This window comes from Schistocerca americana, chromosome 8 (genome assembly GCF_021461395.2).
Source record: "Schistocerca americana isolate TAMUIC-IGC-003095 chromosome 8, iqSchAmer2.1, whole genome shotgun sequence".
In the NCBI taxonomy this organism is placed as follows: domain Eukaryota; kingdom Metazoa; phylum Arthropoda; class Insecta; order Orthoptera; family Acrididae; genus Schistocerca; species Schistocerca americana.
In genome coordinates, this window is record NC_060126.1 from 391509099 (window position 1) to 391526262 (window position 17164).

General features: G+C 40.7%; 1 protein-coding gene across 1 annotated transcript in view; it reads left to right on the plus strand.

The window, feature by feature from the left end:
* LOC124544757 (UDP-glycosyltransferase UGT5-like) overlaps window positions 1-15235 on the plus strand; it is a 41922-nt gene extending 26687 nt beyond the window's left edge. Inside the window, exons 4-6 of the mRNA XM_047123424.1 lie at window positions 7873-8095; window positions 14015-14234; window positions 14369-15235. Coding sequence (XP_046979380.1) covers window positions 7873-8095; window positions 14015-14234; window positions 14369-14666 — 741 coding nt within the window. The 3' untranslated portion in view covers window positions 14667-15235. The remainder of the gene's footprint in view (window positions 1-7872; window positions 8096-14014; window positions 14235-14368) is intronic.
* The last annotated feature ends 1929 nt before the right edge of the window (window positions 15236-17164 follow it).

The window sequence follows — 17164 nt, forward strand, 5'->3', positions numbered from 1 at the left end:
CACGTCGTCTGGAGTGTGTGCAGTATGTGGCCTGCTGCTGTGAGGACAATCCTAAATATTGCCGTGCCCGCTTTCATCAAGTAACCTGCTTGCCCACCGACTAACTGTACTGCGATCGACAGCAGCATCTCCATATACCTTTTTCAACCTCTTGTGGATGTTTCCCACTGTCTCGTTTTCACAGCACAGGAATTCTATGACAGCACGTTGCTTCTGACGAACGTCAAGTGTAGCAGCCACCTTGAAGACATGTTGTGACAGCGCCACTCACGGGAACAGGTTGAACTAAGTTTGAAAGCAAGCGGGAAGGATGTATCTACACACTGTAAAACTTTCACACATGCAGGATGAAAACTGTATTTTTACAAAAATAGGGTTCATTTCTTTTGCAGTGATCCTCGAATAGTAAACAGAGGCTCTAAAATGCATACCTTAAGAGTATGAACACTTTATCTTCGGTGCTATGAAACAAATCTCTTTTAAAGTGAGCTCATCGATTTCCATATTACTATAGGATGTAGTATGGACAAAAACGTAAAAAAACTGTCTAGTAAACATAGTTTTTAGAACGCACCCGTAAGAGCTATGAGCACTTGTTCACAGTTTCACAGTAGCGAAGGTGAAAAAGTGCTCATAGGTCTTAAGGCATGCATTTTAGAGCCCAGGTTTACTATTTTTTACTTAGAATGATCGTTTCTGTCATATCTCTGAATATTGACTATCCCTGTTGGGAGACCCTGTATAAGCATGCGGCGGTTCTACTTCTTAAAAATGAATAATTTAATTAAATTTTATTTAGTCCTGAGAGCTAAAGACGTAAAATGTCTGCACTTTTTGAAGTGCCCTGATTTGAAGGACCTATTCCTTATAACAAAACAAATAATGACCCAGCTAATTACTTTATAATCGCAACCAATAAAAGTTAACTGAGCAGAATTCACCTATGTAAATCGTACAGATTGAAAACAGTAGGCATAGCATCGACAAATTAAACACAAGTGAAAATGCAAATCGTCTCTAATATTTCAGTAATAATGAATGTGCGTTGGCAACCTGACTTGTCAATTGCGGTGCAGTGGAGATGTTAACCTCGTTTCTGTGGTTATAGCAGCCAAACATGAAACACTGGCCATGAGCACTTCTGAAGAACCACGTACGGCGTCCCTCCAAGTAGCACCCTACCTTATTTGCTGTAAAATGCAGGCAGTAAAACGAGAATACGTAATGTCTGGAATACAGGATGCTATCTTTCACATGAAATGTTACACGAAAATTAGCAGATGCGTCAGTTATCAGAGATAAGGTTGCGTTTCAGAAACCGCGATCAAGTAATGATAGGAGGGTAGAAGTTATGACAACGCACTTAAAAGTCACTGACCAGGATCTTTAATCGAGAGAAAATATTTGTTTTCACATTATATAATTAATTCAAAATGCAGCTGAACAGACTAACGTATGACCCTCATACATACAAAGATATTTGCAAATGGGCCATTTTAGTAAACATCATATGAGCGTAATTCTATACACGGTTTACAACATCAACAATCTCATCTGAATGGAAGACTGAATGAGTTCATTGAATTACTCTTCAGACTACTAAATGACTGAATTTGTATTTTGTCTACTGATCTCGTAAGACAAACACTTAGCAACGACAGGCGGAGCAAAATTTCATTCGGCGCGTTCATTCCAACTTTGCTCCGAAAATCAGCGAAAATTTTCCCACGAGATGCAAATGTCCACGAATGCTTAAAAAACTCACTTTGATGATAAGCAATACCCGTGGATAACTCCAGAAAATAAGAAACGTTATCAAACACGGAAATCAGCGACCGGCTCCGTTCAGTTCGGCAACGTCTCACCTAAACAGCGACCAGCTTACGACAGACTATACTGAAACTCCACCAAGAGTTACTCGCTTGACGGGCAGCGCTGCGATTGGCTCGCTGAACCGAAAATCAAACACACGTCTCTTCCCATAAGGTTCATACAGAAACTTATCAAACTGTTTGCTGTCGATTCTTTGTACAGATTACCCTCTTTGCATTACTTCAACAATGACTGGTTCGCCAAAAACGTAATGTTGAAACTCTTCCAAATGTTCAGCAAAACGGTAATTTCGAAGAAAGCTCGTGAGACATATACCAGGTGCAGAAGTATGAAACCAAAATTTCGTTTCAATAATTTCACGTCTGTTGTTCGTAACTGATAAACAATATTTTATTCAAAATAATCTTCATTGCCATTCATACATTTCTCCAACCTCTCCGACAGTCCTCCTGCTTAGCTGGGTGGCAACCTGCTTGCCTCCCATTCACTGCGCCCGGGTTCGATTCCCGGCCGGGTTGAAGATTTTCTCCGCTCGGGGACTGGGTGTTGTGTTGCCCTCATCATCATTTCACCCTCACCAGAGCTGCAAGTCGCCAAATGTGGCGCCGACCGAAACAAGACTTGCACTTGGCGGCCGGACACGACTGGGATATCACGGCCAACAATCTCATACGATCATTTCATTTCACCTCTCCGACAGGCTATGAATGCTATGCCAACATAACAGTTCTTCTTTTGAAGAGAACCAGTCAGCGAGCCATTTTCGTACACTTCCATACGAATTGAATTGTTGTTCAGCGAGAGTGTGTCCCAGTGATGCAAATAGATGATAATCGAATGGAGCCAGGTCTGGAGAATAGGCCGCCAACTGAACGCCTCGATCGTTTCCCTGACGTGTTTATCTGTGTGTGATGGGGCGTTATTATTGAGCAATACGACTCTGTGCTGCGTTTTTCCATATTCCGGTCGTTTTTCACGTAATGCTCGATTTAAATCGATCATTTGCTGTTGGTAGCGATCAGTGTTAACTGCTTCACCAGGTTTCAGCAGCTCATAATAAATGACACCCTTTCTGATCCCACCAAACACAGAGCATTGTCTTCTTTCCCAAGAGATTTGGTCTTGTATGTGGATGGTCTGCCTGGATTCACCCATGATTTACGACTCTTAGGATTCTCAGAATATATCCAGTTTTCATCACCTGTAACTACTCGATGGAGAAACAACTTTCTTTTGTACCTGGCGAGCAGCGTTTCACTACTGGTCTTTCGATCTGCTTGCTGTCTTTCGTTCAGTTCATGCGGAACCCATTTTCCCACTTTTTGCACCGTTCCCATAGCTTTCAAACGAAATGTTCTGAGAGTTCCTGTTGAGTTTGAGTATCATCTTCACCCAATAAGGCCTGCAATTCGTTGTCTTTCAACTTTTTTGGTGGTTTCTGTTATCATTTCTTCAAATGATGATAAAAGCCGATGTGTCCGCCAGTCGTAGTTTGTAGGCACAAGACTCGACATGTTTACGGGTTTGGAGCAGATAGTGATGTATGGAACTCGGGTTACTGTGTGTTGACATTTGTCGTCAGCTGTTTCAGGAAGCAGATGGCGCTGTAGACACGGCCTCACAGGCCCTACACTGGTGGTTAGCACCATCTATAGGGAAATTGCTGTTCACACTTCTACACCTACTATATCCAAGGTACGGAGTCAGAAATCGATTTTGTTTACAGCGATTACAACTATAACGACAAAACATGAACAACAAGGATTTTGTGTATAGCCAGCCAAGCAGTCTCCATTTAAAATGATCAGTTTTTTTTTTAATTAAATGATGGGGCCAGGTGGGTGGGTGGATAGGCAAGGTAAGGTAAGTGGATCAGTTTTTACTGCCAAAAGTGATAACACATTTAGAGGAGAAGCAAGACCGTAAATATTATTACTGCTTGATTATGTCGCAGCAATATGCCACGATTTTCGAGGACATAGTTAGGCAGGAACCTAATAGCACAGATTTAATTGCTGTGACTGAAACGAGCTGTGATCATATTTACAGCCTTGCTTCTTCTCCGAATGTGTTATCGCTTTTGACAATAAAAACGAATCCACTTACATTCATCCATCCACCAACATAGCCCCATTATCAAACGTAAATGAACTCGTCTTTCGGAGTTTATTATGCCACTGTACTTTGGTAGAGGTAATAAAAATACCGACAACACTGTAAAACTCCAGGCTGTTTTTAAATACATCAAATCGACGCAATTACTATCATATCTTCATATTAACATAACACGAGATATTAGTTTCATGTCGTATTGGAAAAGTTTCTTGCTTCGCCGCACATTACGTGTCGATTCTCGCAATCGATATCTGGCTCCGTGACAATCGCACCTTCGGCGTACATCACATTATCTGCAAATTTGTATTTATTTCAAACGGAGATAAAAAGGGGGGCGACTTACACAGACAGTATTTACACGGATATAAATATACAAAAATGACGACATGTACAGTGTTCAAATAACAGAGCATTACATTCCAATTTGTTACAAAGAAAGAATTAAATCAACCATAAAAGGAAACAAAGACCAGGAGATAGCGGAAGGTTTCAGATTGATTATATAATGGTAAGACAGAGGGATTCAGGAACCAGGTTTTAAACTGTAGGACATTCCCAGAGACAGATGTGGACTATGATCACAATCTCTTGGTTTTGAACTGTAGATTAAAACTGAAGAAACTGCAAAAAGGCAGGATTTTAAGGAGATGGGACCTGGTAAACTGAAAGAACTAAAGGTTGTAGAGAGTTTATGAGGGAGTATTCGGGAACGATTGACAAGAACGGGGTAAAAGAATAGAGCAGAAGAAGAATGGGTAGCTTTGAGAGATGAAATAGTGAAGGCTGCAGAGGATCAAGTAGGTAAAAAGAAGAGGGCTGGTAGAAATCCTTGGTTAACACAAGACATATTGAATTTAATAGACGTTAGGAGAAAATATAAAAATACAGTAAATGAAGCAGGCAAAAAGGAATACACACGTCTCAAAAATGAGATAGACAGGAAGTGCAAAAAGGCTAAGCAGGAATGGCTAGAGGACAAATGTAAGGATGTAGAAGCACATATCACTAGAGGTAAGATAGATGCCGCCTACAGAAAAAATAGAGAGACATTCGGAGAAAAGAGATCTGTATGAATATCAAGAGCTCAGATTGTAAGCCGGTCCTAAGCAAACAGGGAAAAGCCAAAAGGTGGAAGGATATATAGAGGGTCTATACAAGGGCGATGTACATGAGGACAATATTATGGAAATGGAGAAGGACGTAGATGTAGACGAGACGTGAGATATGATACTGCGTCAAGAATTTGGCAGAGCACTGAAAGACATAAGTAGAAATAAGGGTCCGGGAGTAGAAAACATTCCGTTAGAACTACTGACAGTCTGGTGGTCAAAATGTATGAGACAGGCGAAATAGCCTTAGACTTCAAAAAGAAAATAATAATTCTAATTCCAAAGCAAGGAGATGCTTACAGGTGTGAAAATCACCTAAATATCAGTTTAACAAGACACGGTTTCAAAATGCTAACACGACTTCTATACAGACGAATGGAAAAACTGGTAGAAGCCGACCTCGGAGAAGATCATTTTGGATTCCGTAGAGGTGAAGAAACGCGCGAGGCAATACTGACCCTAAGATTTATCTTAGAAGCTAGATTAAAGATAAGCTAACCTACTTTTATAGCGTTTTTAGATTTAGAGAGAGCTTCTGACAATGTTAACTGGAATACTCTCAAATTCTAAAGATGGCAGGGATAAAATACAGGAAGCGAATGGCGATATACAATTTGTACAGAGATTGCAGTTATAAGATTCGAGGGCATGAAAGGGAAGCAGTGGTTGAGAAGGAAGTGAGACGCGGTTGTAGGCTATCCCCGAAGTTTTTCAATCTGTACATTGAACAAGCAGTTAAGGAAACAAGAGACAAATTTGGAGTAGGAATTAAAATCCAGGGGGAAGATGACATTGTAATTCTGTCAGAGACAGCAAACGACTTGGAAGAACAGTTGAACGGAATGGACAGTGTCTTTCAAGGAGCATATAAGACGAACACCGACAAAAGCAAAACGAGGGTAATGGAATGTAGTCGAATGAAATCAGGTGATGATGAGGGATTTAGGTTAGTAAATGAGACTCTTAAAGAAGTAGATGAGTTTTGCTATTTGGGCAGCAAAATAACTGATAATGGTCGAAGTAGAGAGAAAATAAAATGTACACTGGCGATGGCAAGGAAAGCGTTTCTTAAGAAGAGGAATTTATCATCGAGTATAGATTTAAGTGTCACGAAATCTTTTCTGAATGTATTTTTATGGAGCGTAGTCCTGTATGGATGTGAAACATGGACGATAAACAGTTTAGAGAAGGAGAGAATAGAAGCTTTTGAAATGTGGTGCTACAGCAGAATGCTGAAGATAAAATTGGTAGATCATGTATTTAATGAGGAGGAACTGAATAGAATTGGGGAGAACAGAAGTTTGTGGTACAACGTGACTAAAAGAAGGAGTCGATTGGTGGGATACATTCTGAGGCATCACGAGATCAGCAATTTAGTACTGGGGGGAAGAATGGGGGGGGGGGGGGGAGGGAGGGAATCGCAGAGGGAGACCAAGCGAGAGGGTTGCACACGATAGTGTAGCACATAGAGGTGCATCAAACCAGTCTTCGGGCTGAAGACCACGAGAACAATATATATAATATGGAAGGGCATAAAAAAATATTTTACCACTGACAATACTGGTCAGAAATTTACCGCATATCAACAAAATAAGACATCCACTACATTATACAGTTGTATGCAAGACTTTACGTGTTGATCGTGACTGTTTCTACCTAGGTCAGGAATATGTAAATATTTTCAAAATCATAGCCCATCTATTACTTCAACCATCACTTAGATATACCGACACATGTACTCTTAACAACCCACAACTCTGTCGTAGCTAAACCTGCACTCTCCTTCTCATACGTTTCACTTTCTGCTCCCCAATCCCACCCTCCCACACACACACATACATATTTATTACACGCACACACAAACATGTAAAATAGTAATAATAAGTAAATTATTCCTTATATACTAATTTTGCCACTCTTGGCAAAATAATTATTACAATTGACGTTTCTAACATGTCATCCTGATTGCTTAAATTTGTACGAAGTATTAACTTATGCCAACTTGACAGATCAGAATCTGTGACCACTAGAGATATTTACACATACATTTATGTTCATCTGTGCAGCCGAAGACTTTCACAATGCTATGAGACTATAGTGGTTTGCTTTGCCATATGTCTTTGAACTGCTACATTCCATCTCTACTCCCTTCAGTATTTACAAAATTTGATAGTGTAAATGACGTGAAACAATAGGAAACGGATCTTGTGACCACTAGAGGTATTATTGTTTTTCTCTTATGTTTACATCTATATTTTCGTTTATCCTTTCAGACAAAGACTTCCACAAAACTATAGGAACCGTTACCAAATTAATTTTTTTTTCTCTACCACACAGCTTCACAAGTTCCCCAAAGTCGTAACAACACATTCACGCCATATTAATACACGTAAATCTACCTCGTGATGGATGTTTATACTTGCGAAACGAGTCCTGGAAACAAACACATAGTGACTGGTAACAGTAACCTTGTCTAAGTATGTAGACTTTCGCAGCTGCTGTTATTGAAGATCAAATCTTCTAGAACATTAGGCCACATCATGGTCCTCTTCAGTTTCTTCCGGACATACTGGTGTTCACAGTTAGGTGAACACTGTCGGTAGATTCTGAAGCGGATCCCAGCAAAGGGGTCGAAACGTTCTTCACCTGGAAGAAACTAAAGAGGGCCATGACGTAGCCTAATATCCTAGAAGATTTTATCTTCAATAGTAAAACAATTGCTTCATTCGACTGACTTCTTTTCTATATACTTGTACTGTGTGCTGACTGTCTAAATACTTATAAAGTAAAACCCGCTGAAATTGTATTTCCACAGAATATACAGAAGTTTCTTGATGACGCAGAGAATGGAGCTATATATTTCAGTCTTGGCACCAATGTTAAAAGCACAGTCATGAAAAACGAGACGAAATTGGCCTTCGCTGAGGCTTTCTCGCGTCTGAAGCAGAGAGTATTGTGGAAGGTCGATGAGGACGAGCTGCCAAAACAACCAAGTAATGTTATGACATCCAAATGGTTACCACAGCAAGATATATTAGGTAAGAAAAATGCAGCATTTTATAAATTACCACTGTCTCGAAACCTGTGACATATCCTTTTTTTCGAACATGTATTGGTAATCCCCGTTGTCAGTATTTAGTATCTACGCTGAAGAAATATATTTCTGTTGGATTGTATTCATCTCATTGCATGTACATTAGTTGTCTTGGTGTGGGTTGTAGCCAATAAATCTGTTACAGGGTTCTGTGAGTTAACGAGCATTGCTCTCTCATTTAAATATATGGCCATAAGAGTGAGCCTACAGGAATTGTGAAATGAACCCTGTAGTACAGGACCGCGTGCCACAAAGGACGCAGATTCACCACGAGGTGGGAAAGTCACAGGCGTCTGTTGTCTATTGAGGCCTAACCGATGTAGTGTGCGAGTGAGACAGATGAGAACCTACGTTATAGGGAAACCCAGTAGCAGCCGTTTGTGGCCAAGGAGATGTAGCAGCGTTAAATATGGCGGACCTAACATCGGCCATAAAGGGAAACATTTATGAAAACTATTTAATTCTGTAGTAATGCAGGGAAACAAGCCACAGTAATTTTAATCTGCCCTCCTCCATAAACTTTCTTGGTGATCCCAATAAAATTTTAATATTGATCACATCTATAATATTTACTGTTAAATTGAAATTAACAAGGTTTGCAACAAAGACCTGACTGCTAAAGTCTGAATGCTTTGATCGATCTGAACGATTGATATTTCGTATAGAAGAGCATAATTAAAAAGACAGACATTGTAAATATCAACTCCGTGACTTTATTTGTTTAAAATATATAGTAAATTTAAATTATCATTATTTTCAGTTAAGCATCAGATCGTCGTTTCCTCCACACAAAACACACTGAACGATGACAGCATGACACCTTATTGAATCATTAGGTAATAGAATATTTGTTGTAAAGTTTAGTGCATAATAGTTACTTTTGTTCTTTATTTAATTATCAGAAAGCACACTGGTGCAAGGCTTCTGGCCGTGATATTCAAAGTTAAGAAGGAAATTGCATTGGTTTTATGTAAAAGAATTTAACAATGAATATATTGTTACATTATTTAGAACGTGAAAGTGGTCAAGCGTTGATTATTTAAAATGTTAAAATGTAAAATAATCTAGAATAACTTGTAGCCAATCAGATGGACATCTTCAGGAAAGGGAACTGCCCTAGTCAGTTGAGAGAGTATGTTCGGCGCGCGGGAAGCGCGACCGGGGACGGGCAGAGGGAGTTCTGGTCTAGACACCAAAGCGCACAGTTCGGCTGGAAACACCAAAGGGGACAGTTCGGATTGAGACGCGAAAGTGGACAGTCGGTCTCTAGGCAGCTAGGAAGTGAAACGACTAGAAATTTTCGCGTTGTGTGGTATCGCGGGACTTCGTCTCTGAGCGGTGAGCAGCCGCGCGCCTGGTGTGAACTTCAACTTTTCACGTAGATAACTTTTATTCCGCGATGAGATTGTGAATGATCAAACTGCGCCAAATGTATATGCGCTCGAGTGTAACAGTAACTCTAAATACGACCACTTTCGCTATTAGTTTGCTTTCTGAATAAGCATTATTCTAACCAAATCGCAAATCGTTGATTTAGTTCCCGATATTATTATTACTGTTATTATATGTTAACTTTGTATTTCGCAAACTTGCCATCAGCCAGACAATTTAACCAAATCGTCACAAGTGTCTAATTTAGGGCGTGTAATGCGACACGTGCAGTTCAACACCTAGTCGAGTTTGAGCCAAGACATTTCGACGAAAGGGAACCGCATGTGAGCCCGAACATCGTTGGGATGTTAGCTCGCAGTTCGAAGGCGATCTGGTTAATGTATTTCTTTATCCTGAGATGATCATGTATCACAAGATGGGAAACTTTTTTCTCACTGGGGCCAATAGTTCTGATTTAGCCATACTGACAATAAGTGTTTTCTTTCGGTTCACTGCCTCGGTGAACGAAGAACGTTGTCTGCAGCAGCACTTCAATAGACAATTTTGAGTGCTGTGTTAGATTTTTGGTTGCTGTGATCTGTCTGTTTGTGCTTGAAGCAGTGATTTCTGATCCATAGCAGGTGCTATAAGTGTTCTTTTCTATGGATGAAAAGCTCACATAACTTGCGTGTAGTAGCTACACCGCAACACATTTGACCCTGCAGCAGTAGGGATGCATGGTGGTGGTTTCTTCTTCTTCCGTTCCACGCAGCTCGGATTGAAGTATTCCAAAAAAAGATAAAAAAAAGAAAACGAAGCACCACGAAGGAGCTAACCTAATGGTCCGGAAATCGGTTGATGTGATGTACATGTTCAGACAAACCAATGATTACAATTTCAGAAAAAAAATCCATGATTTACTCAACAGGAAGAGCTTCACAAATGGAAAAAGTCAAAAACGCATTGGTCCACCTCTGGCCCTTGTAAAAGTGGTTATTCGACTTGGCATTGATCGACAGCGTTGATTTGATGTCCTCGTGAGGGATATTGTACGAAATTTTGTCCAACTGGCGCGTTAGATCGTCAAAAATCCAGTTGCTGGTTGGAAGGCCCTGGTACGTTGACGATATTCTACGCCTCGTTTTGTTGCCCTCATAGCAGGCCATTCTGGGCCTACATTTCTGAAAGCTAACGCCCGCCCGCACACGGCGAGAGTTACTACTGCTTTTCTTCGTGCTTATCAAACACTACCTTAGCCAGGAAAGTCACCCACTCTCTCCCCAATTGGGCACATTTGGAATATTATGGACGGAGCCGTCCAACCAGCTCAAGATTTTGACCATCTTACCCGCCAGTTGTTCAGAATTTGGCACGATATCTCCCCAGATGACAACCAACAACTCTCAGTCAGTGCCAAGTTGAGTAACTACTTCCACAACGGCCAGAGGTGGAAGAACGCGCCGTTGGCTAGCTCAGTTTGTGAAGCCTTTTCTCTTGAATGTATCATCCAATTTTTCTGAAATTGTAATCATTTGTTTGTCTGTTCATGTTTACCACATCTACTGATTCGGTCCCATTCGAATAATTCCTTCTTGGCGCGACTTTTTTTTCGTAGAGTGTATATGTGCGCAGAACATTACCCACGAATTGTAGCATCACTCCGCATTTGCTAAATATGTATTGTAATTGGATATACGTGCTAATCTCCTTCCCCCGCTCCCTCTGTCCATCTCCTCCTTCTCCTCTCCCTCTTTCCACCCATCTCCTCCTTTCCCTTTACCCTCTCCACCTCCTCCTACCCTCTCTCTCCATCTTTTCGACCCCTTCTGTCTCTTCATCTCCGTCTCGTCCGCCTCCCTGACCATTTCCTCCTTTCCTCTCTCTATTCAATTTCCTCCCCCTCCTCCCCCCGTCTCTCTCTACATCGTCTCCCTCCCCTCTCTCACCTTGTGCTATGTTCATTGATACTGCAAGAGAAACTTTGATTGGGAACTGTAGTCGCTTAAAATGGTTTTATAAATCGTCTGCGCACATTGGCATATGGAGTATGAGAGAAACATCTCTAACTGCTGGATTTCTGAGGTTAGTAGCTCCAGAGACAGTATTTCACATGGTTTCAATCTGCGAACGCGTAGGATTAGAAAGTTTCGGACGATGCAGATTCCTTAGTCTCGTAATCACAAACTGATAAACCGTAAATGCAACTTTCTTTTCCCGTTTTCCGTTAAAACCGACGGTGAGGACGGAAACAAAGCAACATACTGTTGTGCATAAAAATTTTGTTTACAATTATGTTCAAGGAGAAAGAATATATATGGGAAAAACAAATTTTCTAGTGATAGTCCTACTATAGTAGTTAAACGGACTGCGAGAAAGAAAATTAAATCGCACATTTTCGCATCCCTCCTTAGGTCAGCTTTTCCCCATGTAGTATGTTTTAACAGGAAACTTGTACATTTTTGTTTAAAAAAGCATATAGCCTATGTCATGTTATAATCTGAAGCGTGTCGGTCAAGAGCTTTTCATAACATTTGTTAGTAACATTTCCCATTTATTTATATATTTATACATTGTATATATTTAAAAAACGTATCCTGTAGCCGTCTGAATGCTTATTAGACTAACGAAAAATTGTTTAGTTAGTTGGTCTAAAACTTTTCGAGGTTTGACTGCCATGTTGCACTTAATCTGTGATTCATCATTATAAGTAGATACTCGCGGTGTAGAAAACAACGTAATTCATTTAACAGAGGCAAGTCTCCCGGTCCAGACTCGGTTCCTTTCAAGGTATCCTGATGCAACAGCTTCATATTAGCAATCCTATACAACTACCCACTCGACTTAGATCTGTATCTAAGGACGGGAGAGTTGCCCAGGTCACACCAATACTCAGGAAATGAAATAGAAGTAATCCGCTGAATTATAGACGCAAATTTTTCACGTCCGTTTTCAGTAAGAAACAATGGAAAGTCGCACAGGTCAAGCCAATACGCTGGAAATAGGAGTAATCCACTGAATTATAGGTCCATTAGAACACATGAAATACCTCGAAGAATGCGATCTTTTGACACATCATCACGGATTCAGAAAATATCGTTCTTGTGAAATACAATAGGCTTTTTGCTCACACAAAGAACTGAGAGCTATCGACAAGGTATCTCAGATTGATTCCATATTTCTAGATTTCAAGAAGGCTATCAAGACCGTTTTCACAAGCGACTTGTAATCGAGTAGAGTATCATCGCAATTATACTACTGGATTCACGATTTCTTGTCATAAAAGTCATACTCCGTAGTAACTGACAGAAAGTCATTGAGTGAAACAAAACTGGTAGCTGGCGTTGCCCAGCGAATTGTTATAGACCCTCTGCTGTTTATATTCCACAAAAACAATATAGAAGACAATCCGAGCAGCCTTCCTCGATTGTTTACAGATTATGTTGTCGTTTACCGACTGCCAAAGTCATTAATGGAGTAGTACCATTTACAAAATGATTTCCACAAGACATCTATACTGTACGAAAAGTGGCGAATGATACTAAACATTAAAAAGTGTACGGTCGACTACACGAATACTAAAAAGCTTCCGTCAGATTTTGATTACACAATAAATCAACAAAGTTAAATACCTAGGGAACCAAACTGGAAGCATCATATGTAAAATCTCGTAGGAATGCGAAACAAAGATTGCGTTTTATTAGCAGCACTTTTAGAAGATGCAGCTAATATACTAAAGACCCTATCCACACTAAACTTGTCCGTTCTCTTCCAGAGTACTGGTGCGTGGTGTGTGATCTTTACTACATAGGATTCAAGGCGGACATCGATAAAGTTCAAAGAAATATTGCTTAGACGGTCTTTGAGTCATACAAGTGCTTAGCAAGTCCTGTACGAATACATGAGATGGAAGTCTTCAATAGCAGACGCCTTTCAACTTGAAAACTCGTGTTTCTCCTTTTGAACGTTATTCTATTTTATTTCTTGAGCTGCCAACCACGCAACATCTTGAGAATATTATATCTGCGTCAGGTATTAAGTGCCGCGCGCTATCAGCCGAACGGTCTCAGACGCTGCAGTCATGGACTGTGCGGCTGGTCCCGGCGGAGGTTCGAGTCCTCCCTCGGGCGTGGGTGTGTGTGTTTGTCCTTAGGGTAATTTAGGTTAAGTAGTGTGTAAGCTTAGGGACTGATGACCTTAGCAGTTTAGCACTTAAGTCCCATAAGGTTTCACACATATTTGAACATTTCAGGTATTAAGTTGCCCTCTTACTGCAAACTGGTCTATTTTTGTATTTTACTCCTAGTCATGAAGAACGACTCCTTCACATCTTTGCAGATTTTTTGTTGATCTGTGTGTGTGTGTCAAATGCCAACGATAAATTATTTTAAAAAATCATCATATAAATAAGCCTAGCGGGGGTCTGAATTTTTTATATTACATGCCATTGACTTTAGTTTCAGCCGGCGACTAATTTTCCTCAACTTTGTTACAGCTCATAAGAATGTTCGTTTATTTATGACTCACGGCGGTCTCATGAGTATTCAAGAGGCAATATACCATGCAATACCGGTCATAGGATTCCCTGTTTTCGGAGACCAATTCCACAATATGAACAGAGCTGAGGAACTTGGATTTGGAATTAAAATCACATTTGCAAACATATCTCTGGAGTCAATTACTTGGGCCATCAGTGAAGTACTGGAAACTTCCAGGTACGAACAGCATTTGTCCCTTTTAAATTTCCTTTGCTCGATCTGTAATGTAATAAGGTGTTCCCTAGTTTTAATATTGAACATATGTAATTAATTTCCTGGATTTGGTAATAATATGTCTGTACTGATTCCAGTTATCGAGAAGCAGTGCAGTACAGATCTCGGTTGTTCCGTGACAGTCCAAGGACTCCTCTGGAAGAAGCAGTTTACTGGATAGAATACGTCATAAGGCACAAAGGAGCTCAACATATGCGTTCAGGGGCTCTTGATCTCTCGTGGTTCCAGCTGCTCTTACTAGATGTTGTTGGTGCTATTATTCTAGTTACAGTTATACTTCTCTTTAGTGTCTCTGTGATACTGCGACTGCTGTTGAGAACGATTAGGCATGTTCCCGCTGTAATGACCAAAAAGAAAGTTTCCAAACGAGACTAAATTTTCAGGTACTGCTCCCGTCTGGCACGTGCCCTTCGCTGTAGGACCCAGAAGTGTATGAACTCAGTTATCACGTTAAAAACATGCGTTGTCGGAAGAATTCTGCGGGCTACTTCCGTGGTCTGTCATAAATCTGACCTACTCCTTTACCTCTAGGCTGTGCTGACGCCTCCGTAGAGTTACACTAAGGGATACGTCACGGTACTGTTTGGCTAAAGTACTTACTCGTCCTGCACTCCGACTGGCGCCCGTCTGGTACATAATTACCACTCACTTTGGCACCCTTTGTCCCGGTAGAAGTGACACTTGTTGACTGGAAATATTTTGCTTGTACCTGAGGCTGACTATTTCACTGCCATACTGGGGTACTATCGTCTTGATAATAAGAAAGAAAGTCATTATTTCACATTTATTTGAGATAACCAGAAGAACTCTTCTGTTGAAGTGATAAATTTGTACAAAGTTCTCAACCGTTCACCGGCACTGATGATCATTCCAGATACGCATGTAATATTACGATGTAATAAAGCGTGTGAAATAGATAAATAAAATAATAACTACCCCAGCAACGTATGTGCATAGTTTTATTTTATTTAATTGTGTCTGAAAACATACATCACATAATATAAACATAGTGAAACTGATAGTCAAAGGAAGGCAGCATTCGGTTACGATTGTGGACGGGGCTGTAATCAGTTACTGTTGCTTGCCTTTTACAGTTACACATATTTATTTTTAAAACAGTAATTCCAGAAACAATAACTATAAAAGTACCACACGTTATTAATGAACGAATAAACATATGTATTAATAATAGTGTTTACAGTGCGTTACAATTTAGCAAATCACCATAAAATACAGATACAGATAATGCTTAAAAAAACAAGCCACTGTGATCACGGCTGAAGGCCTTACACGCAAAGAATGGCAATAAATTAAGAATGTTTAAGAACTCGCTGCAAATACAACTTACAGGTATTGAAATATTAAAAAGTAAGTGGCCATAGACGCAGGAGAAGGTATCAGGTGCCAGGAATGGCAGTAAATAACGTTTTAAGGCTTACTGCTAAAATACAAATATCGAATTATTTTTTTAAGCAAATGACCACAATCACGGCTGAATGCCTTACACGCCAGGAACGGCAATTACATAAAAAATTCAGAAACCTGCTGTAAAACAGCAAATACAAGCAAAGGTCAATTAAAAGATACAAGCAACTGACCACCAAACGGGTGAAAAAAGATGATGGTAACCTTGTAACACATCCCATACACTGCTAGATTTATTCCATAAGGCGGCCGGAACTATTAACTACACATACATAATCTTTAATGTAGGCATTACAAGGTATGGTAATAAATAATACAATAATAAAACAAGGAACCAGTCACAGACGGTACTCCAGGAATCGACCTCTGAGAAAGTCAGGCAACAAACACTTTCGCAAGCGATGAGGTAGGTATCCAAGAGTTGCATTCACTTCACAAGATGGTAACTCAGACTAGTGGCAGAGTAACGAATGACTAATGATAATCTTGCTGAAGCAACCTGACGTCCGATAAACCAAATGCAAAGATGGAACAATACCCCAAAGCCGGAACCAGCGGTCTGCACTAAGTCCCCAGAATACTGTGTTTAGAGCGCTGGAGCGAGAAAGGAACCACTACCAGATTTCAGTCCGATTCCAAAAACCCGAAAATCTGAACAAACAAGTCATAATACAGAACACCAGACAAACTAGCAGTAACTAAAAACCCACTCGATTTGCATGCGAGGCAGAACTGAAATGTAACCAACCAAAATCAGCAACCACACGTCATTGCGGAAACAATCGCAAAGCGAGCCAAAGCCAAGTACCAAATGAGTGACATCAAATTCATTAGGCACACAAACGCACACTGAACTTACTGTGACAACTCTGACGACGGTTGGCAGAATGAAGCAATTCTCTTCACTGCTTTATTAATTCACAGTTGAGTTACCACACCGTCTAATCACTGAGCCAAGTGCTTTTAACACAGTGGGGTCTTCAAGTACTAATCGATACGCAGATCCACCAAACTCCACATGACGGCATGATGATAATCTGTCACATCGTGACATACGTACTACGGGGCCCACACGGGTGACTGACTCTGCTCTACTTGGATTGAAATGCACTCATCTTAAAGCTTGCTGGATCCGGTTTACGACGAGGTCGTGCACGCTCGTGACCACAGCCCGTCGATCCAGCAGTCCATGCGTGCCGCCAGCAGTCCCGGCGTGTTCTCGTGCTGCACAGACCTGGCTCCTCCTGAGTCCCTAACTGAGCTGCCCACTCGCACGACCCAGAAAAACACGACGTCGCCCCAAAAATAGGGCAATAGTTACTACATATCGATAACCGTCGCTGCTGCCACTAACGGACAGGCAACGCTTGCGAAACGAGTGGCCCCAGTCAAGAAGAGAAGAAGACAAACAACCGCAACCATGCCAACTAAAGGATACGGTCTGGCCT